Below are 21,927 nucleotides of genomic sequence, written 5' to 3' on the forward strand. Positions count from 1 at the left end.
GTGCGCGCAGGTCGACGGCGGGGCGGGGGGGCCCGAGCCCTTTCCTACTCGGCGCGCAAGCCACTGCTTCAAGGAGCCGGCTCCCCAGGTGGACGCCGGAGTCATTCCTGCAAAGTGTGTCACGTATCGGCTTGCGTCCACACCGCCACGTGTCAAAAGAGGGCCGAAGTTAAACTCGACTGCCAGAAAACCCACCAAGGCCGACCGGGATGGACAGAGAAGTACAGAGAACATCGTTGCTACTCCCGCACCATCACCGTGTGGCTGTGAAGGAAGTCTTCGTGTTAAGTTTCAAAGCCTTCATTAACCTGAATCAACATTTTTGGTGCGACGTACTTGACTGTGGGCTGGCCCGGCCGAGCGCGTGGACCCGTGAGGAGGGCCCCGCCCCCTCACTACGGCGGCTTCTGCGGCGCCTCGCGTGCAAGCCTCACGGCCGACGTCACACCCCTGGCACCGCGTGCACGCGCCCCCTTCCTCGCTGGCGCCCCACGGGCACGGCTCCCCCACTGCGAGCACTCACCACCGGTGACACACACACAGAAAGCAAAAGCACCAGAAAACGCAGCAGTGTCCGACTCGGCCCGCGGGGATCTGGCTCCCAGGAGGCGAAAGGACTTGCTTCGGTTCCCTGGGGGCACACTCCCCAAGGCGTGTTCCTCGAGGTAGGCGGTTCCCCGCAAAGGAGGGGAGGAGGGGGAAGGGCCCAGGGGGACATTCCTGGGACCCGGGACCGGCTCTGTCCCAGCTACGCCACACACCGTCTTCCGTGTCTGTCAATGGGACGCGAAGGGATGGCATCTGTCCAGGAACTACTAAAAATCAGACCTGTACGTTCGATCCTTCTGAGAATCCTGCGGAGAAGGCATTAGTATCCCCGTCTAAGAGATGAGCCAACAAAACAAAACAGAAACTCAGCAGCCGGCCTCAGGCCACAGCCGAGGGGTCGGCGGGATCCCGGGGCCCCTCGGCCCGAGTGCGAAGCCCACGGGCCGTCCGACACTAAGCCGAGTCCCAAGTCGGGTCTCAACAGGCAGCGTGCTCTCACCGAGCCAGAAGATCCATTTGCAGCCCACCTCTTTGTGGCTCACGTGGAAACAACACATACCTACCCCCCTTTCAATGCGTCGGGCCATCTGCAGAGTCTCCTCTGCCCCACCCCTGGGTGGGCTCTAGGAGCCAGTCTTAAAATGCCCGGCCACACGGGGACCCGCGTTCAAACAAGAATAACACCGGCAGAAGGAGCTGAAGAACAAGTCACAACCAGCACGGTTTACTCCACACGGACCAAAACTGGGGCACCTCCTGTGCTACCGTGGAGCCTCCCTGCCCCCCACTCCGTGCGGGGTCACAAGTGAAGGGGCGGGGGAAGAAGCAGAAGCTGGAGCGGGCCGTGAGCGGCCCCAGGGGCACGGAGCGCCCGGGCACCGTCCAGGAGCACCACGGAGAAGCCACAAGATGCTGTGTTTGGGGAAACGCCAAGGAGAGGCAGGGACGGCTCTCCTCCGGCACCTCCAGCCTCGCTCAAGGGCACGGGGGACGGCGAGGCGGTGGGCGGGCCCGACGGGGGCCGGGGCAGAGGCAGGGGTCCGCCGGCGCCGCCCACGGAGGGAGCGGGCGGGGTGGCGCCCACGAAGGCCGGGGACCACCGAGACACAGGCCTCGGCGAAGGCAAGGGTCCGGCGGTGCTGGCCTCGACACGCCGGCCCGGGGGTCTGCGGCCAACTCACACCCCGGGCCCCGAGGAGGGACGGCCGAGCGGCCTGTGAGGGGGACCCGAAGGCGCCCAGGCTGTGAGCTGAAATCCTGGAGGACACTGGATGGGGGGGAGGTGTTTCACAGAAAGCAAAAGACCGGAAAAAATGTTTCCACGGCCATCTAGATTCGGAAAACGCTGCTTAACGCTGCTTAAGGCGTAATATTTGGAAATCTCATACATGGACTCAAAGACTCCTGATCACGGCTGACGTTCTTTAGTTGATGAAAGGACAAGACGACTGGGAGACCTTGTCACTGAGCGGCTAAAGCAATGAGAAGCCCGGGCTGTGGGTGAGGCGGGACTTGCCCGTGGTCCCGTGGCGGCCAGCAGCCTGGCCACGCCGGGCAGGGGACTTCTGGCCCTGGCCTGGGCTCAGAACTCTTTCCCGGGGGCCCTCCTACGGACGGGGGCCGGGGTCACGCCTAAGAGAAGCAGGTGGCCCCTCTGGGAAGAACACGCCCTTCGGAGCTCAAGACGGAAAAGATTCACTCCTTTGCCACTGAAATAACCTCAAGGCAACGCCCAATGCACTTCCACAACGGGTGGCCTATTTCACCCCCGGAAAAGAGCACAGGAGTCCACGGATCTGATGGCCCACCTGCCCCCCCACACCCCCCGTGGGTGGAGCCTCCGAACGCCCCCCGGATGAGCCCGTGCCCACCAGGCGGGGCGTGCCGACTTACCCGTGCTGGGCATGTGGTTCACGCGGGCAGGGTTTAGCAGTTCCACAGGCTGGTCTCGGCCAGAAAGTCCATCTGGAGGACAGAGAAAGCATTTGGTTTCAGAAACTGCGCGCGTTTCCACGAAAATGCTTTACACTCAGAGTCTGCGAGGACGCTCCTCGCAGACAATGGAAAGGCAAGCGTCCTTCGCATTTTTAAAGGAGGACAGTTTTAATTCCATCGCAGGTTATTTTTATTTGCCGCATCAGAAACCGAGAGCCCCTTTGGAGGACGCCAGAGGAGTCCCGACTGCAACAGGGCGGGCGACAGCTTCTGGCCTGAGGGCATCTACCCAGCTCGGCCGTCCCGGTTCGCTTCGGTTTCCAGCCACGTTCTACCTACTTGTGCTCATCAGCACAGCTTTTCTGCAGAGACCGGAAGCCCGGAGATGATGGAAACGGGAGAACCGCTCGCCCTCTTCCCAGATGCTGACAGGTGGCCGGGGTGACAGCAGAAACGCGGCCCTGGCGGGGGTGGGGGGCCCGGCCGAGAGCAGCTGTGCGGCGTGCTGCGGGGGGACGCCCGAGGTCACCAACACGCCCAGACACGCTTTCGCAAAGACGCCTGGCCGGCTACTCGCAGCTTAAGGAATCATTTTCTTGAACCCACCTTGGGCCCGTATTCGGGAACCGTCTCTCGCTCCCCAGGCTGGGCGCGGAGACGGAGCTGGCTTCCGGCCACCACCCTAAACCTGGAGCCGCCGCTCTTGCGCTCCCTGAGACTCCCCATCTCCTCCCGGGCAGAAGAGCCAGAAAACTCTGGCAAAACTTCCAGGAATCACACTTTGGGTTTAAAATTAGCTCCTGACAAGTGGTGCACAGCGGGCTGCGGGGACAGGCGCGTCATGACAGACGTGACGTGGCGTCACTCTCGCGACTGCCTGGAGGAGAAAGTGCTAGTCTCGCAGAGCAGCCGTGAGCTCCCTCAGGCAGACTTTGCAATCACGACCAGACGGAGGGCATCGGATCAGCCGCGGTACGAACGCTTCGCTCTTTACCTCCAGCGGATAACGCCTCGCAGGGCCGTCCCGTCCTGCGTCAGCCAACCCGCGCGTGTCTCGGAACACGTTCCAAGTCCAAGGACAGAAGTCCTCGGAGGAGCTCCAGATGTGTGCTCCTGAGATCTGAAGACCCCCCACCCCCGACTGAGGGAAGGGCGTGAGGCCTTCAAGGGGCAGCCGCACACAGGAACAAGCCACCGCGAAGACCCCTCCCTCCCCCCGGGCCACGGGGAGAAGCCACCACGGGGCGTCTGGGACGCCTCCCCTCAACTGGCAACCCTTCCCCAACTTGGCAGCGTGTCTGCGTGGCTACAAGAAGATGCCAGGCGCATTCGGGGCTAAGACGGTGCGTGGCTCCCCGAGGCGGGGGACCGACAGCCCGTGTCACACCGAACACCTGCACGAGGGCCTTTTCTCAAAGCCCGGACCCCTCGCCAGCCCGAGTGCTGAGCCATAAGCCTGCCACCCTGCCACGTGAGCTCCCTGGCTGCCATGTTGAGAGAGACCGTGAGACGGTGACGGAAAAGCACTCTGGAACCTTTCTTCCTGAAAATACATAGGTGAAATTTATTTTGTTTACAAACAAAATTTTTCACTTTCAAAAATACAAAATTCTGGGGGCACCCGGGTGGCTCAGTTGGGTAAGCGTCCAAATCTTGACTTTTGGCTAAAGTTGTGATCTCATAGCGACGGGATCGAGCCCTGCGCCGGGCTCCGTGCTGGGTGCAGAGCCTATGTGAGCTTCTCTCTCTCTCCCTCTCCCTCCCTCTCTCTCCCTCTCTCTCTCTCTCCCTCTCCCTCTCTCTCCCTCTCTCTCCCTCCCCTGTCTCTCTCCCTCTCCCTCCCTCCTTCCCTCTTCCTCTCTCTCCCTCTCCCTCCCTCTCTCTCTCTCTCCCTCTCTCTCTTCCTCTCTCTCCCTCTCTCTCCCTCCCCTGTCTCTCTCCCTCTCCCTCTCCCTCCCTCTCCCTCTCCCTCCCTCTCCCTCCCCTCCCCTCTCTCTCTCTCCACCCCCCGCCCTTCTCCCCTACTCACACATTCCGTAAAACAATAAGAAATTCATATACTATATATTTTTAAAAACTTTGGATCCCACTGTAAATACGTTCAGAGACACCAGAAGGCCCTTTTGAAAATCCTACTCTAGCTGTAGCTTCCCAGGGACAAGGGTCAGGAGCACGGTGCTTGGAAAACCATCCCACTCCGGGCTCTCGACCAGGCTCACAGGAAGCCCCCACCTGGCAATCCCGTCCCCCGGAACGGACCCCAGAGTCACCTCCCAAAGCCCGCCTTCAACTTCCATCTGAGCCAAGGCTCTAGAACCAGAAAGAGTTTAGACACCGAGAAGCCAGTTGACAGATGAGGAAACTGCGGATCCTGGGACCGGCTAGTGGCCGTGCCGGGCCAGCGCCCCAGCTTATGGGAACACCTCCTCTCGAGTGCGGTCCTGAGCCGTTCATGTCTGCCCCGAGCCCCAGAGGTCTGATTACGCCAAAGCCAAACGCACAAACGGTGCATAATAACACGTCACTTGTGTCCACGCTCAAGGGAGAAGGGGCGTCAATCTCCACGCGCTCGATTCAGAGCGCGAGTTCAAAGATACGTGGTCCTTAGTGCATCCCCAAATATCGCCCCTGAGTGCTAAGTTCAAGTAGGGCTTTGCTGAGTCGGCCCATCCCCAAAATGTCTGGACGCCAGACTGGGGAACGTCCCCCCGAGTCGCCAGCAAGACGTCGATGGCATGTCTGGACGAGTGGGCGTGCCGGGAAACGTGGCTGTGTGGCGAGGACGCTCCGGTTCTGTGGTCTGGGACCGTGGACCCGGGGCCTGCATGGTGAGGGGGGGTGTGAACTCTGACCAGATGCGCTTTCGTATCCTTCTTCCCCCTGAGCTCACGGGGCCTCCCGGGGAACCCACGAGGAAGGTCAGGCAGGTACCAGAGCCACACGCTGGGCAGGACCCAGGCCACCGGCCGCAGCCACGGCCACAGGCCGTAAGACCCCGGCGGAGGCCTGCGCAGCTGCGGCCCCGGGACAGCGGGGCCCCCCACCGCCTCACCCCGAAGAGCCTGGCCGGCCCACGCCTGCACAGTGTGGACGCTGAGGCAATTTCTGTGACAAGTCCCACATCATCTACAGGACAACAAGAAAAAACAAACAGAAAAACAAACTCAGACACTGAATAAAAAGGTTCAGCCCCTTCCTGATAGACTTAAAAGGGGTCTGCACAAAAACTTATGTTTCTCGGACCAATAAACACAGTACACGAGAAATCCACACACAGGTTACCTAATGAGAGATGGGGAGGAGGGGTGAGGGCTGGAGTCAGGCAGGGAGGGCAGAAAAGAGGAAGGGCAGGGAAGGGAGGGGAAGGGAGAGGAAGGGGAGACAGAAGAGGGCAAGGGAGAGGACAGGAGGAAAGAGAGGAGGGGAGAGGAGGGCAGGGGAGGGGAGAGAAGGGGAGGGGAGGGGAAAGGAGGAGAGAGAGGAGGGCAGGGGAAGGAAGAGAAGGGGAGGGCAGGGGAGAGGAGAGAACCCCCGCCCCCCCTGCACACTACTGTCCTCCTTGGTGGGGACGAGATGTGTCTCATTAAGGTTACACCTGCCCTTCCCTGAGGGCCTCTGACCCTGAGCTGTTCTGCATTCAAGTCCTCTGCTCTGTTCTAAACAACCGGGTTTTATCTTTTTTCCTGATTCAGGGGAATTCTGTACAAACCCTGACGGCGAATCCTCTGGCAGCTGCCTGCTGCAGACATCAGCTCAGAGACCGTCTGTCTTTAAGGTCACATCTGTCGATCCTGTCAAAGCTTACGCTTTCTGGGGCAGGTTTAGGACGGTCCTCCGGAGCTGGAGGCGGCAGAGACGCTCCCCGGAACCCGCTCCTGCCGGTCCCACGGCCTTGCCTTTCACGTGGGTCTCTCCTCTCTCTCTGCTCTTGGTTTCTGTCCTGAGGAAGGTGAGGGTTCTCTGGGGTGTGTGTGTGTGTGTGTGTGTGTGTGTGTGTGTGAGTTTTCAATGGAAAGCCAAGTGCCTCATCATACTTCGGCTGCTGGCTGGCACCCCAGCTCCGCCCATTCTCTGCCCCACCGGCCGATGTGTTTATACCTGTGCCAATAATCATACTGCCATTTTACAATAATCCTTAATATCCAGCAAGGCAAGAATCCCTACTTTCTTCTTCAGAACGATCCTGGGTGACATGGGTTCTTTACCACATAAAGCCTAGAATCAGCTTGTGAAGTTCCAAAAGACAGAAAGACAAAAAGAAAAGAAAGAGACGAGGGGAGGGGAGGGGAGGGGAAAAGAGTAGGGGGGAGGGGGGAAAGGAGAGGGAAGGGGAGGGGCAGGGAGGGGAGAAAGGGAGGGAGCGAACTAACTGGCTGGACTGCGTCTCCCATCCGTGAACAGGGACTGTGACTTCATCTCATTCCTCTCAAAGGTGTTTTAGAATTTTGAGCCCAGCGTGATCAGAACACTTTGGGTTTATGCCTAGGTATTTGGTATTTTGAGCAAAACATTCTAGACAGCTTCTGCGTGCTGGGACACAGAAACGCCATCGCTCGCCACACGCTGGTCTTGTGTCCCGGCATCTTGCGAGGCTCACATTCGCTGTCATCCGCTCCCTGATGTTATTCTGGATTTTCCCCGTGCGGGATCGCGTTGCCCATGACGGTGACAGTCTGTTTTCCCTTTTATTTCTCTTTCTTGCCTTATCCTTGGCTGGGACGGACGGTGCGTCCGAACAGAAACGCTGAGAAAGACCCCCGTCCCGTTTCTGACCTCCCCCTTCTTCCTCCCTGATTGCCCCGCGCGCGCCCCAACCTCCCGGACCCACGGGCTCGTGGCAGCGATGCGGACGGGACAGCCGGGATGCTCTCATGAACGTGAAAGATCGGGGTAAGTGCACCCCCGGAACTGTGCTCGGCACAGGGGTGTCTGACGCGGGCGGGGAAGCCACGGGAGCGGGCAGCACACTCTCCCCCCCCACTGCGGACCCAGCGCCCGGTGCGGCCGCGGCACAGCTGCTTTCTGACTCGTGGTCACAGAGTCCGAGATATGCGACAGCAGTGATAATTCAACTCTCCGTCCCAGCCGAGTTCCCCATCCATTTTTATTTTTTATACAAGCTTTTTATTTTAGAACAGTTGTGGATTTCCAGAAAAATTACACACAGCACGGGGAGCTGTCACATTGCCGCCTCCCCCGCGGGGAGCATCTCCCGTGGGCATGGCGGCCTGAGCTCCCCTGAGCTGAAGCCCGGGGATGGGGCAGCTCAGGTTTCCTGTGCTCCCTGCTGCCCTCTCTCTGTCCCAGCCGCAGCCCGGGATCCCACAAGACTCCCTCTGCGCTGGGACGCTTCGTCTGACCTCTCGCGTGGGATGAGGGGACAGTGTGGAGGGGGATCAGGTACTCTGGGGACTGGCCCGCCACTAGGACTTGTCCAATGCTCTCCTCGTCAACATGACATCACACACCAGCAACATGACCGGTCGCCGGGGCTGGTCCCCTCGGTCACTGGGCCAGCCTCCCCACCGTAAGGTGCTGTTTTTGTCCCTGTCCAGACAGCACTCTCTGAAACGAGGCCGCTCTGCGGAGCCCGTGCTGCTGAAATGCTGTGGACAGCCCGTAGTGTCCACTTCCCAGGATTAGCACGAGGGGCGCGCTCCCGGGGACACGGCGAGGAAACACCAGACACAGAGGCAGCCTGGACCCCGGGTCCCGAAGGAGAAGGTGGCAGCGCGGTGCGGAGGGCAGGGCTGGGCGGAGCCGCACCTGAGCCACCTCGCCCTGCAAGCTGGAGACGGCCTTCAGTGCCACCGGCCTGGCTCCAAGCCCGTGCCGCCCGCGCCCAAGGCGAGACCCCGGGCTGCTCTGTCTACGCTTCTCTCAGGCCACCCTGAAGACGTGCTGAGAACGAATCCTGTGTCTCAGGAACTACCCTGGGCCTGGGGAGCAGTCAGCAGATTTTCCAGCAGGAACAATGACGGTATTCCTTCCCTCTCGCCCGTCCCCCTCCCCGTCATCTAATCCGGGGTGAGCTCAAATCTAAGAGGGAACATGCCAGAATGTATGCACAGGAAGGGGCTCCTCCCTACAAAGCGCGTGAGCTCCAGTCTGAGTCTTGGACGGATCCTGGCTTGCACTCTGCCGCCGGGTCTGCCGTGGCCCCACACGCGCTGTGACGAGCAGGAGGTTCTGGGGGCGAGGGGGCACTGGCTCCTGGGTGCCCGCTGGCCATTCCGCCAGGCAGCCTGGAGTCGGAGCGGCCGTGACACGCTGCGTTCCGAACGAGGGCCGCAGCCCGAGAGGGAGGCATCTGGGTCCTTCCTGCCCTTCCAAATCTGGAAGCGCGTGCGGCTCGAGGAGAAACTGGGGCCGTGGGGGTAAAGGCGGCTTGTCCCCAGGTTGGGGGGCACCGAGTCGTACGAGTGCCCAGGGTCTCACTTTGAACAGGAGAAGCCCTGGGTTCATGTAGAAACCTACTTAACGCAAAAAGTCGCATCCCTGCCGCAGGGACACGTGTGCTCCTGAGCGTGTCGGTACGAAGCTCGACGCAGGAGAAAGGCTTTCAAGACACGGGCGAGCCTTCGTAGGGAGGGCCGAAGCTTGGGAGGCTCTCCTGCCTGGTGACGGACGGCTGGTCTCTGGCCTGTGAGAGGATGGAAGGCCAGGCCGCGAGCAGCACGGCTTCTGGCCTACGGCACGCAGCAGGTGCCTGCACGGAAGCGCCACCGGAGGGGCTCGCCCCCCTGAGCCCCGCCCCCATCTTCCGGGGGGCGCGGTAGGAACACGTGAGCGTCAGTGTGGGGTCACTGGGGCCTGGGCTCAGTGCCAACGTCAGCGGGAGGCCAGCAAGTCCCCGCCCCTAACCTGAGAGAGTTGCACGATTAGTGACCTGGAAGTCGGACCCCCCCGTTCAATGAAATTCTAAAAGGGGGCTCGCTATGCTGAAATGTCCCCGCTCAGAGACACGGAAGTGATTCATCAGGTGGGCAAAATACTCAAATCCCCCCAGGCCCCCCATGACCTGAACCCACTCCCCAAAAGGCCTTGGCCTCCCCCTCCGCCTTCCTGCCCTCTGGGCACCGCCCGCCCTGGCACAGCCCGCCCCCGGTGGTGCCCGAGCCCGGGGAGGCCAGCACCCCCTGGACGGCCCACCCCTCGGACGGCGAGCCAGCGGGCACTCCCTGGCGAGTTCCGCCTCCAGCAGCAGGTGCCGCAGTGTTTCTTTTCCTCCCCGCGCAAGTTACCGAAAACTACCCCAGTTCTGCAATAAAGCTTGTATCCGCCCATTAATGTGAATTAAACTTTAATGCGTTAAATGCCGTGAATTCCTGAGGCATGTCCAACGTTGCTGTCTGTGTATTTATCAGGAGAACGTGACGAAGGAACACACGGTCTTTCCCCTTAGAGACTTGTAAGACGTCCAGGCTCATCTAGGAAATACTCCTCTCCTCCACCTAAAAGTCAAAACTAGCTCTAGCTACCTGTTTGTGGGAAACATGAGTCCAAAGGACACCAAGAGGCTAAGCCCCGTCAAGTGCGGGGTGGGAAGCGGCCCAGGACAGTGACCCAGCTCCTCCCAGGCGCCGAGCCGCTACAGGGGCCCTTCCAGACCTGTCCGTCAGTCCCGACATCTGCGCCTGGGTCTGAGCAAACGACTAAGGAGACATTTTCTAAGACCACCGGCCAAAACCGAGCATCGCCTGGGTAGGAGATGATACTTAGGAATCATTCATTTTGTGGAGTGTGTTGATGGGCTTCTGTCTGTTAGAAACACACGCTGTGGCATTTACGGGAAAATGTTGTGGCATCTGGGATCTGTTTTACATTCTCCAGGAAACAGAGGCTGGGCCAGGGACCGATCAAGTGTGTACAGCCCAAAAGCACAGGGTTCTGAGGCTGGAGTAGGGCACGGGGGCCCCCTCTATGCGTTAATGTCTCTCCTTTTTCATCCGCGCTTGAAATTTTTCATGGTATTTTCAAGAGATGCCAAGAATGAACATGAGCCCCCCCTTTCTGTTGAACGGCATCTGCCGCTGCTGAACTCCTACCAGGTCATCGCCTAAGCAGCTCTCTCTCCCCGACGAGCCCGACAACCTTCAGTTATTCCCAAGCCCCGGCTGCGCAGACGAGAGCAAACTTGCGTGTAAGTCAGCAAACGGGCTGTGGGCATCCAAGACGTGGGGACAAACAGGGCGCCGAACTCGGCCCCCAGGGCCGAGGGCCCGTGCCTGCTCCACGAGTGGGGTCCGGGTGGCACGGGCCGTGGCCTCCCCGGGAGACACGCTCTGCTTCTCCACACCCCCAGCAAGGCGAGGCCCCCGACACCTGGAGCTTGATCAGGGCCAGCAGGCCCAAATGTCCACGCTGCTTCGGCCCGGGCACGCAGACCGCTTGCAGAGAAGCCGAAGAGAAGAGCCATGCAGAGAAGGGTCGAGGCCTGCTCCTCGGGACTTTTCTCCGGAAAGTTCTCTGGCTCGCCACGCCTGCTTGAGGGAGGGTCCACGGACCCGGTGACGGGGAGGAGCACGTGGCGGGCACACACGAGGAGGAAGAAAGAGAGTGGAGACGGTGCATCTGTGCCCCTCCCGGGGGGGGGGGGGCAAAGGCAGAGTGGGTCTGTCGTGCACCCACGAGTCCCGGCTCAGGCACTGAGCTGGATAACAGCGAGTGAGCAAAGGACAGAGCAGGACGAGGGTGTGAGTGCAGGAGGGCAGGTGTGCCAGGGGGCAGGTGTGAGGCAGTCCCCACGTCGGGGAGGCAGGGGACAGGCTGCCGCAGTCTGGAAGGCCAGGAAAGGCTCAGCTGTTCCCTCTGGTCGGGGGCCATGCGTCCTGGAGGGACCTTCCCAGCAAGTCTCTGGGCCGGGCTTCCGGGGAAGCTGTCCTCACTGTCTCCCCCCCCCCCCCCATGAGGAGGCCACCCCGCCCTCCGGACAGCCCGGCCCTGCTCGAGTGGCAATAAGAGATTTAGAAGATCAGGAGAAAATGTCCTCGCCTGCCTTTGAAAACAGCTCCGGCTTGGCTCCTACGAGGCTGTCCATCTGCCCTGGGGGGGGGGGACGTAATTGGTGAGTCACCCCAAAGCTGTCTGAAGACCGCTGGAGGCAGGGGCCGGTGGGGGGAAGTAGCCTCAGATGTACGACGTGCCGCCTCCCCGGAGTCCGCGTAAGGAATGACAGACACCGGTCCTGGGGAACTCTGCAAAGGGACACGGCCAAGCCGCAAGCATCCCGGTGACTGACGGGGGCGTTTTCTAGATAGGGCCCCTTACTAATTCAATCAGTAAGGACACAGAGCAACGTGGCCGTTGGCAACGACGGGGAGGCGGCCTGCGGACAGCACACTTTCTCCCCCTGCACGTGCATGGAAACCCGAAGGCCAGCCTTTCCTGGTGCCCCAGCGCTGCCGTTTTTCTGCAGGCGTCCTATTTTCTGAACAGGGAGGCCATGTGTGGCCCTGGGGGATTCGGAGGCAGAAAGGCCTGGTGGCGTCTACGCCCCTGTGCGGCCTCATCGGCAGTCATGCTGCTTAAACTCAGCCTCAGTTGCCTCATCTGTGCGCGGATACAGAAAGGAAACCAAATGACTCGTGCGAAGAACAGGGCACCGCCCGTGCCCTTGCGTGACGCTGACGCGCAGCCCCGTCTGCGCCCGGGACGTAGGCTCCGGCCCAAGTCGAGGCACCCGATTGCGGCCAAAGCGTCTCCTGAAAACGTGGGTCGGCAACTAAAGCCGCTGGATGGAGAAGCCAGGCCCCCAGAGCACTCCCCACACTGCCAGGCACTAAAAATGAGCCGAAAGGTGTTTGTGGTTACGTGACAGGAAGCCAGAAAATAGGTACACGTTGATGAGCAGCTCGCGAGAAATGACTCACAAACCCGTAACAATAGTCCGAAAATGGCCACTTGGAGAACGTCCACGCAGGCATGTTAACCGTGTGGCTGAACTGCATCTAAGGAGGCACACGCCCCAGGAGACCCAGCCACGGGCTCCCCGCTCACGCTTTCCCCAGCCACGCCGGCTTCTAAACGCCTCCCGTGTTCTTCGTACGGAGAAAGGGTCCTCTGCCTTTCTTCCTCCAACGTGACATTGCAGAGGGAACTGAGCAGCAGCCTCCAGCGGTGCTCAGCACGCTGGGCCCTGGAGGGACTGCAGGCCGCCAGGGCCGACCCCCAGCGCGCCTGCCCGAGGGACACGCGGCCAGAGCGGCCACATCCAGCAGATGCTCGCGGGAAGCACGCCACAGCGGCCCCGCGGGAAGGCCTGCCCCCCGGCTGCTTAGGGCTGTGCCTGCTTCAATTCTTCCAGTTTACTTCGTTTCTCTAAGCCACTGTTCTCGCCTGGACCTTGCCGGAGCCACTCGACACAAGAGTGTCGTCTGCACCCCGATCAGAAACCACGGCTCCCTCGTCCCAGGCGCTCGCTACGGGTCAGGCGCCGGGCGGCGGGCTGCAACCCCAGTAACCTGTTCAGTCCTCGGCAGGCAAACGGGCATAAACACTACGCTGTCCCCGCTGTAAAGATGAAGGAACCAGGAGACAGAGAGAGAGAGAGAGAGAGAGAGAGAGAGAGAGGACGGGGGCCACACGGTGGGAAGCCCAGTCTGCGGCCCTGCCTCTCCACACTCACCCCTTCAAGACACAGGCCCCACCACCTCACACACTCGCGTGTTCAGTAAGTTTCACCCAACTGCTTATGGAGCAGCTGTCCTGACTCTGGGGATACAGCCTTGAACTGTGTCGAGTCCCCGTACCCCAACCTGCCGCTGGTGAAGAGAAAGCGACCACAGAAACAGATCGTGGGGTACCATGTGCGGGAAACAACATTCACAGGGGAAGAATGTGACCGGGGGTGACTCCTTCAGATAAAGTGATCAAAGAGGGCCCTCGTGATGTGGTGACACCCGGGGGACACGCAGGAAGGGAGCCATGTCAACCATGTCATCTGAGGCACGGGAACAGCAAGTGCAAAGGCCCTGAGGCGGAACAGCTGGCTGGGCTCCGTGCAGCAGGAGCAAAGTGGGAAGACACGGGCGAGGCCAGGGAGGCGCCAGGCCACAGCTCCTGAAGGTCGCCTGAGACTGAAGTTCTGACTGTTGCTCCAAAGGCTCCTTTTCGCTGCCATGGAGAAGAGTGACCAACACCAGGGGCCCTGGAGAAGGGGAATGGGGGGTGGGAAGAGGAGCCCAGGGGGCCGTTTCTGAGGTCCAGGGCTGGACAGGACGGTCGGCATGGAGCAGGAAACGTGCGCTGACTTGGGATATGTGCTGCGGGCTAATCCCCCGGGACTTTCAGTGGCCTCGACGTGGGGTCACAAGGCAAAGAAAGCACTCAGAAATGACAGGGAAAAGGCTGGCGGGTGGGCGCTCTCGTGCGGGCTGGGACAGAAGACCCCGGGGCACAGGCTGCCCTGAGCCTAATTCTAAGCGACCTACTGGTCATTTCGAAGAGCAAACAGAACTCCCCAGCCACCTCTGATCGTTACTTTAGGACTTTCTGGGGCGGGGCACCACGCGTTCGGGAATCGTGCCCACGGTTCAGAATGCGACCTACTACGTACTTCGTCATGGCACGTGGTGCCCAAGCTGCCAGTTTATAAGCCCTACGGCTGCTGCCCACCCAACTCTCGCCACCCACCGGCACCCAGCTTCTCGGGAGGGGCTCGAGGCTTCCGGACCACACGCGCATCTCTTACCGAGGGAACCGACTACGAAGTGACACGCGCCCCGCGCAGAAATCTCTGCCGTCTCGCGCCGGGAAAGAGCGCGTAAGGTACACTTCGGCGGGGAAGACAGGTGTCCTCGTCCCAGGCGGGCCGCTTCCTCCGGTTTTCAGGTGTCTCCCCAACAGCGGCGTCTGTCCTCGCTGGGACCACATCCGAGCGCAAGGTCCTCGTTTCGGGACGCGGCCCCGTCCGCAGGACGCGGCCGGGACCGCGCGGCAGACGAGGGCGCATCTCTCATGCATGCAACGCGGTGACGGCACCTGTCGCATTTCCCAGTGGCTGCGTGTTTCCCGTTGCGATGCACAGACGGCCTCTGGTTACACACAACGGCCTGGTTTAATTTCATTCATTTCTCTGACAAACACCGTCAGGAGCCAGGCGCGCCGGCAACACGGCGCCCGGAGACCAGCCCCGCAGGAGGCGTGGGAGTCAGCCCTCGCGGGGAGCGGGCACGTGAGACACCCAGGTCTCCAACCCTGCAGACGCACCCGGAGAACCCAGACCCCCCGGCTGGAACCGGCAGGGGTGACGACGGAGCGCAGGCTGCGCCAGTGTGACGAGAGACTCACGTCGCTGAGACCCAGACCCAGCGAGGACAGCGAGGGCAGCTCCACGCACTTGCCTACCTGTCCTCACCCCGGAGCTGCCTGCTGGCTGCCGCGGGCTCGAGCCTCCCTTCAAGCTCACCCTGGGGCTGGAGCAGTGGGTGCAGAATCAAAACACTGCTCCAAACTGCAGGCCACGGGCGTGGAAGCACCCAGAAGTCCCTCGCTATGTGCCGTGACACGTTCCACTCGGCTCTCCGGCCAACCCCTCCCCCCCGGACGCTGCCGTGCTCCACTCACCTGCCAGCAACCTGAACAGGAAGGGTCATTTGCCATGGCCTGGAGGCTATGGCACACGGAGGACAAGAGAGGGCTGGATCTGGCGCTTGGAAAGGCCCTCCTCTGCCCGGGTGGCACTCCCACCTCCAAAGCCCACCGTGTGACCCGCCTTTCATCTCAAGCCCTGCCTCAACTTAGCCATCGAGTCTGCACAGGGCCTCCTCACGGGCGCCTGGTCTTTCCAGAGCCTGGAGCCCACTCAGAGTGCCAGCAGTGAGCCAGCATGCCGGGGCTGAGGGCCCCACTGTGAGCGGGGGCCAGGGGCGGTGGGCCGCAGGGCTGGGGGCCCAGGGCCTGTGGGGCTGCAGGGCTGAGGGCCCGTGGGGCTACAGGGCTGCAGGGCTGAGGGGCTAGGGGGCCAGGGGTTGGGGGGGTGCTGGGCAGGGGGCCCGTGGGGCTGAGGGACTAGGGGTCTGGGGGGGTTGGGGGGGGTGATGGGCTAAGGGAAAGACGGCCTTTCAGCAGGAGTGGTTTCTCTGTCATAAGCTTTAAACCATTACAGTAAGTTTTATTTTCGGGGCACCTGGGTGGCTCAGTCAGCTAAGCGTCCAACTGTCTGATCTCAGCTCAGGTGACACAGATCTCATGGCTGGTGAGGTCGAGCCCCACGTCAGGCTCTGTGCTGACAGTGCGGAGCCTGCTTGGGATCCTCTCTCTCCCTCTCTCCCTCTGCCTCTCTCTCTCTCTCTCTCAAAAATAAATGAGCGTTTAAAAAAATAAGTTTACTTTCTCCCACTTTGGTACTATCTAATAATAGAGAACATGCCGTTGTAGAAAGTGTGATCTTCTAAAATGTCTAAAACATAATTTTAGAACAGGGGGACACACAGATCACAGCACCCAAGTGCCAGGCTGCCGGCATGTGGGCTGGCGTGTGGACCTACCAGCCCCCCTGGGGCTCTACGGCAGCTCTGCGTGCAGCTGGGGCCACCCCTTAACCCCCGACACCGCTCCGGCTCCACACTCCCCGAGTGTAGCCGCTGCACCGGCCCCGGGTCCTTCCCGCTCTGTGCCTGCGTTCAAGATAACCCCGTCATCATCATTCAGTTCAAGAACACCGCGACACACCTCCCGTTCCAGCGAGGCTAGCCCCTCCCCCCCCCCCCCCCCCCCCGGGCCTTCGGAAAAGCTGGTCTACGGTCTGCGGAAATCAGTATCACGTTTTCGTTCTGCACAATATGGATACACTCTACAAATCACAACTTCCCCCCGATCAAGGCTAACTAAACCTTATCATTATTCTTTTTATAACTGTTTTCGTACAACACTAACTTTAGTTTCTAAAAATACAGTGATTGCACTGTATTGGGTTCTATTTTAATCTTCTAAAAATAGAGCCCCTCGCGGGAGCAGCAGTGGCTGTTAGATGTTGACTATGCTAACGTCAGTGACAGGGCACGAATCTCTGTCCTTTCTACACTTTTTGCGGCCCGCGGTTTCTGCACGACTGAGGAGCTGGGCGCCTGCGGCGCGTGGCACCCAGGTTCTGGCCGTGGGCGCGAAGCCTGGGTGCCTGGAACCGATGCCTGGCTCCTCTGCTAAGGGCCCCCGACCACACAAACGACCTGACCAGCGTGGGCCTCGCCCCGCCACTGTTCACATCTGTAAAATGGGTCCAATGACACTCTTCACCGCACAGGACCGAGAGGATGCCAGCCCCCCGACACCCTGTTCACGGGACCTGCTCACAAACAGCGGCAGCATCGTGCGCGACGGGGAACCTAAGCTCCCACCTTCACTGTCATCAGAAGGTTGTTACTTCGCCCATCAAAAGGCAGGAGCGAGAGAGCAGGGCAATAGGGAAGCTTTTGCCTTCGAGAGCTCCAATGTCCCGCAGAAGTCCCTCTCAAGAGGGGCCAACAGGTCTGTGCCCACCACCCTCCTTCCGTTTGCCTCCAGGGCACGAACACCACCGCAATGCCAGAGCGCAGAGCCGCACAGTCTTGCTAAATGGCCAGTGTGTTACATGTGGCTTTTTTTAAAACAGATTTCCCAAACTTTGAAAGCTTCGTTGTCCTAAGAACAGAAATTATATCCGCATTTTTAGACTACAATCGCTCGTCTTCTGTTTTATAATCAGGTAATGTCTGAATTAAGGGGAAAAAAAGTAGAGGGGTGCCCGGGAGGCTCAGTCGGCTGAGTGTTCGGATTTGGGCTCAGGTCGTGACCTCACGGTTGCTGAGATCGAGCCCCGTGTCGGGCTCTGTGCCGTCAGCGTGGAGCCTGCTTGGGATTCTCTCTCTCCCACTCAAATAAATAAACATTAAAAAAAAAAAAAGAAAGAAAAAAGCGTGTGTGTGCACACGCTCATTATGGAGACTCCGACCATCCACTCTTGTTCTCTACAGGCAAACCAACAGTTCGAGCTCAGCTTGGCCGTGGTCTCACGATGAGAAGCCCAGTGGCCCAGGCGGCCGGAGGCTCCACCCGTCAGCACCCGGCACTGGTCAGAGAGCGTCCCGTCGGGCGCACCCAGAGCCACGTAAGCATGGCAGGAGCCGGGTGCGCTCCCATCCCAGGAGTGCACTTGCTTTATAGACTATGTTGAGTTGAAGGGTATCTTCAGTATCTTCACTTTATAAGATATTGTGGTTCTAGGAATAGGCTTATTTCATATTGTTCAACCTTCGACCGAGATGAAAAATCACATGCCACTGTATTCGCTTGTGACAATGCACAGATTCAAGGGACCAAGGCAACAGAAATTATACCAAAATGAAACACAAAAGCAGCCTTTCTTACTCTCTAACCAGTGTCTTTGGTTTTTACACCTGTAGAGACAGATTCTGTCCAACTGGGCGGGCATGAAGGCAATCTAATTAAAATGAGTGCCCCTGAGGAGTGGGGGAGGGGAATACATACACACACACGTACCACGAGCACCCTTAGGTGGGGACTTGGTTAGGACCGATCCAGCACGGAAATATCCACACACAATAAGAAAAAGGGGCAAGGGGCGCCTGGGTGGCGCAGTCGGTTAAGCGTCCGACTTCAGCCAGGTCACGATCTCGCGGTCCGTGAGTTCGAGCCCCGCGTCAGGCTCTGGGCTGATGGCTCGGAGCCTGGAGCCTGTTTCCGATTCTGTGTCTCCCTCTCTCTCTGACCCTCCCCCGTTCATGCTCTGCCTCTCTCTGTCCCAAAAATAAAAATAAAAAAACGTTGAAAAAAGAAAAAGGGGCAAGCCTTTAACCGGACTATAAAAAAAGAGGAACCAGAAAACAACAGTGGTTGAATCTGTGCTGCTTGGTTGCTTTTCTGAATGAACAAGGACACCTGTGGCGTAACCCAGGTTCACAGTGTGGAAGACACAGATCCCACCAGGAGCGATACAGCGAGCGATATGCAAAGCTAATCAGAAATTTAGGTCCCCGAATCCCGCTCTACTAACGACCCCTGACCTCCCACGACAAGAATACAGAAATGGTGGCTATGCGATTGAATACAATACCACCCCAATTTCACATACACACTGGAGCTGAAAAGAAAGAGAAGTCCCACTGACAAGGAAGGAAAAACAAAATAAGGGTATTCTGGCAAGTACACCAAGATCCAGCTGCCCGTCCCTGTGGCCGAAGAGTCAGCAGAAGTGGCCCAGAGGAGGTGGGTGACATGGTCATGAGCTTGTCCCAGACGGAGAGCTGAACTGGGACCCTGCAGAAGCCAGAACTCTGGAAGGACTATGAAAATGGGGCCGGAAAACCCTGCCCACCAGGCCAGGGTGATGGAGGACGAGAGCTGGGGGGAGTCTCCTGCAAGCACTTCAAACCCATGTGGGTGTGACCTCCAAAGTCACATCACTTGGGCAGCTCTAGAATCCTTGGTCCTTGAAATTAGGGTCAAAAACGAGTCCAGAATTGTGAAAGCCTGGAACCCCAGGAAAGCAAGGAAAAATGACTCTCATGAGATACGTGAAGAAGGAAAGGAGGGGGAGGGAGGCAGGGAAGGAGAGGAAAACCCTCCTAAATAAAAGGAGTCTACACTGAAAACTGAAAATCACGGGGTGCTTGGGCGGCTCAATCGGGTCATGATCTCACAGTTTGTGGGTTTGAGCCCCACATCGAGCTCTCTGCTATCAAGGTGGAGACCACTTCGGACCCTCTGTCCCCCTCTCTCTCTCCACCTCATGCTGTCTCACCCAAAAATAAATAAACATTAAAAATAGAAAGAAAACTGAAAATCACAACTGATGCATGGGAATCACCCACTACAGCAGAAATAGCCAACCCAACAGAGAAATGACTTTAAAACATCTACAAATATTAAGAAAATGCGGAAAAGACTACAAAACATGCATTTTTTTAAAGTAAGGCATTAAAGGAGGGAAAGAATATAATGAAAGAAAGAAACCCTGGAAAAATAGAAAGTTGTTTTAAAAGAATAAAAATAATTTTCTAGAATTGAAAGGAGCAGATTAGATTTAGCAAAAGACAGGAATAATGAATCAGGATGCGAGACCTCCCTAAGCAGCCTGAATGCAGCACGCAAAGGAGAAAAGACAGGTGTGGATGAAAGAATGAAGCGGTCCAGTCTAGGTCTGGCACGAATTCTTGAAGTATAGAGCAAATGCAGAAGAGGGAATATTCAAATAGGTAATGAAGGAGACTATTCCCAAACCCCAAAGACACAGGAGTCCTTATATTTAAAAAGCTTGGTAACCCAGAGCAGGATAAGTAAGTACAAATCCATACCCAGACACACTGTAACAAAATTTCAGAACACCCATCAAACATGGCCAGAAAGCCCCAAGACAGAGAAGACAGATCAGCCAGGAAGAAGCAATTATTACGCCCAGAGTTAACTAGCTGACGGCAACACAAAATACCAGAAGACACTAAAACGTCTTCAAAGCAAAGACGTGAAAGGGTGAAATCGGTGTCACCTACAATTTTATGCCCAGCTAAACTAGCACTCAAGGAAGAAGGGGAAAGAGACAATGTTCTGACAAAGTGTGAGAGTGTTTACCAATCAGAAACCACTGCTGAATGAACAACTAGAGTATCATTTCAGAAAGGAGAAACTCACTTCCAGAAGGAAAGAGTAAGCCGCAGGGAGCGGCTGTGAGGTAAGCCACAGGTCAACACACACATGCACAGACAAACACAGGATGCAAGGCTGACGCAAAGTTCCGTGTTACAGAGACGACTTTCATTACGTATGATGCCGTTTCCTCAAACTTGTGTTTCAGGTGTGTGTGCATCCGTGTGTGATTCTAAGTCGCTGTCAAAAACACCCGGTCGGCTTCCTCTTAAGAACAATGTAAATCCTAAAAACAAACAAGGTTCTCTTTTCACCTCGACAACTGGGAGATTTCAGGGGCAAATTGGTAGTTTGTGTTTGAATAACCACGCGGGACTTAGGACGTGTTCTTTCTGGGCTCTCCTTCCCCTTGGTGGACCCTCAGTTTTCCAGTGCTCTGATTTCTTTACCTTTCCTCTTACACAGTCCTCATTACTTAAGTAAGAATTAAACTTATCTGTCTTTTCCACTGCACCCCGTACGTACCAAAGCACTCACCCAACCGTCTGGCTCCTTTTCATTATAAAAAGGAGGCGAGCACTGAAATATGGCCCAGTTTCAGTAACTCTGCAAAATTCTTTGCAGAAGCGAAGTTTAGTACTACCGAGAACAGGGGAAGAGCTCATCAATCCCACTTTTAAACACAAAAATCTACCAAGAATGTGACTGACAGCAATCAGTGCAGTGTTCCACCTGACGCCACATTTGCATGTGGAGAGCCCTTCTGTGAAATCAGCTATGCTTGTGCAAAAGCGACTCTTTGTGAAAAATAATCAGCAAAAGATTGCTTATCCTCTGCTACACTCAGAAATTAGTTAAAAGTAACCAGCTCTTGGAAAAGGATAAACCACTTTATGCAAATACTTTTGCAAAGGCTCTTTATTAATGCAAATATTATGTTTGTCTTTTATTTGAATGCAAACAGCATCTGCTTTGCAGGCAATGCCTTCACTTTGTAGTTCCGTGCTGAGAGGCTCCAGTGCGTCCCAGCTGCCTTTTAGAGTTTGGAACAGATTTCCAGAGAGCCAGAGTCAAGAAAAGTTCACCGAAGGCAACAGAAAGCAAGCGAGTGTGGTGGGGTTCCTGGGAAGCCTCCTTCACTCTTGAGGCGAGAGAGAAACAAATCCAAGAATGAATTCTGGAATTTACTTCTGGAGAGGTTTGACTTTGTGTGGGGGATTTTTCTTTTTTTAACAGTTTTGAATAAGGAGAAAATTAGAATTGCTTTTTATAAATTCTTTTGCTAAGCAAATATACTCAGGAGAAGGGAAAACTGGGCGGCATCAGGCTTCCCTCAGAGCACCCAACCCAGAACCAAGGCTGGCTCCTCTCACAAAGTTACCACCTCACCCCAGAAGCAGTCTCCTGTGGCAGATGAGAGTGCTGATCCAGAAGGCTCCCTGCCAACACAGACATCCTAAGACTGCTGGACTAATGCTTTTCTGACTCTGCCCTAAGATCGAGAGCTGCTAATAAGGCACAAAATCTTGTTAATTTTTGTGTGCATGACCCTAAAACGATGACGAGTTCAACAACGGTAGAGACTGGATGGGTGGATGGGTGGGATGGAGGGATGGATGGATGGATGGACGGACGGACGGACTGACAGACGGATGGCTGGTGAATACCTACTCACATGTAAATCTGCCATTACAATTCCAAGATACCTATTTGGAGAAATTGTTCTTTGAGTGAATATCAGACTAGACCTTCTAATACCCCTTTTAATAATTAACTCAGCCATGCCTTCACTTCAAGCAGCCTGATTTTCCAGACACACGGCTGCTCCTCTTATCCTGTTCCTCTCTCCCTCTGATTCAT

At 57.4% G+C, this 21,927-nt stretch overlaps 1 protein-coding gene across 9 annotated transcripts in view; it reads right to left on the reverse strand.

The window, feature by feature from the left end:
- HDAC4 (histone deacetylase 4) overlaps positions 1 to 21,927 on the reverse strand; it is a 252,977-nt gene that overhangs the window by 147,219 nt on the left and 83,831 nt on the right. For all 9 annotated transcript variants that reach the window (XR_006221049.1, XM_042995875.1, XM_042995874.1 and 6 more), the window contains exon 2: positions 2,443 to 2,514. Coding sequence is in view for 8 of the 9 variants with exons in the window: in XM_042995875.1 (XP_042851809.1) it covers positions 2,443 to 2,514 (72 nt within the window). In the remaining variant the exon portion in view is untranslated. The remainder of the gene's footprint in view (positions 1 to 2,442; positions 2,515 to 21,927) is intronic.

The sequence above is a fragment of the Panthera tigris genome, chromosome C1, assembly GCF_018350195.1.
Source record: "Panthera tigris isolate Pti1 chromosome C1, P.tigris_Pti1_mat1.1, whole genome shotgun sequence".
NCBI classification, from domain to species: domain Eukaryota; kingdom Metazoa; phylum Chordata; class Mammalia; order Carnivora; family Felidae; genus Panthera; species Panthera tigris.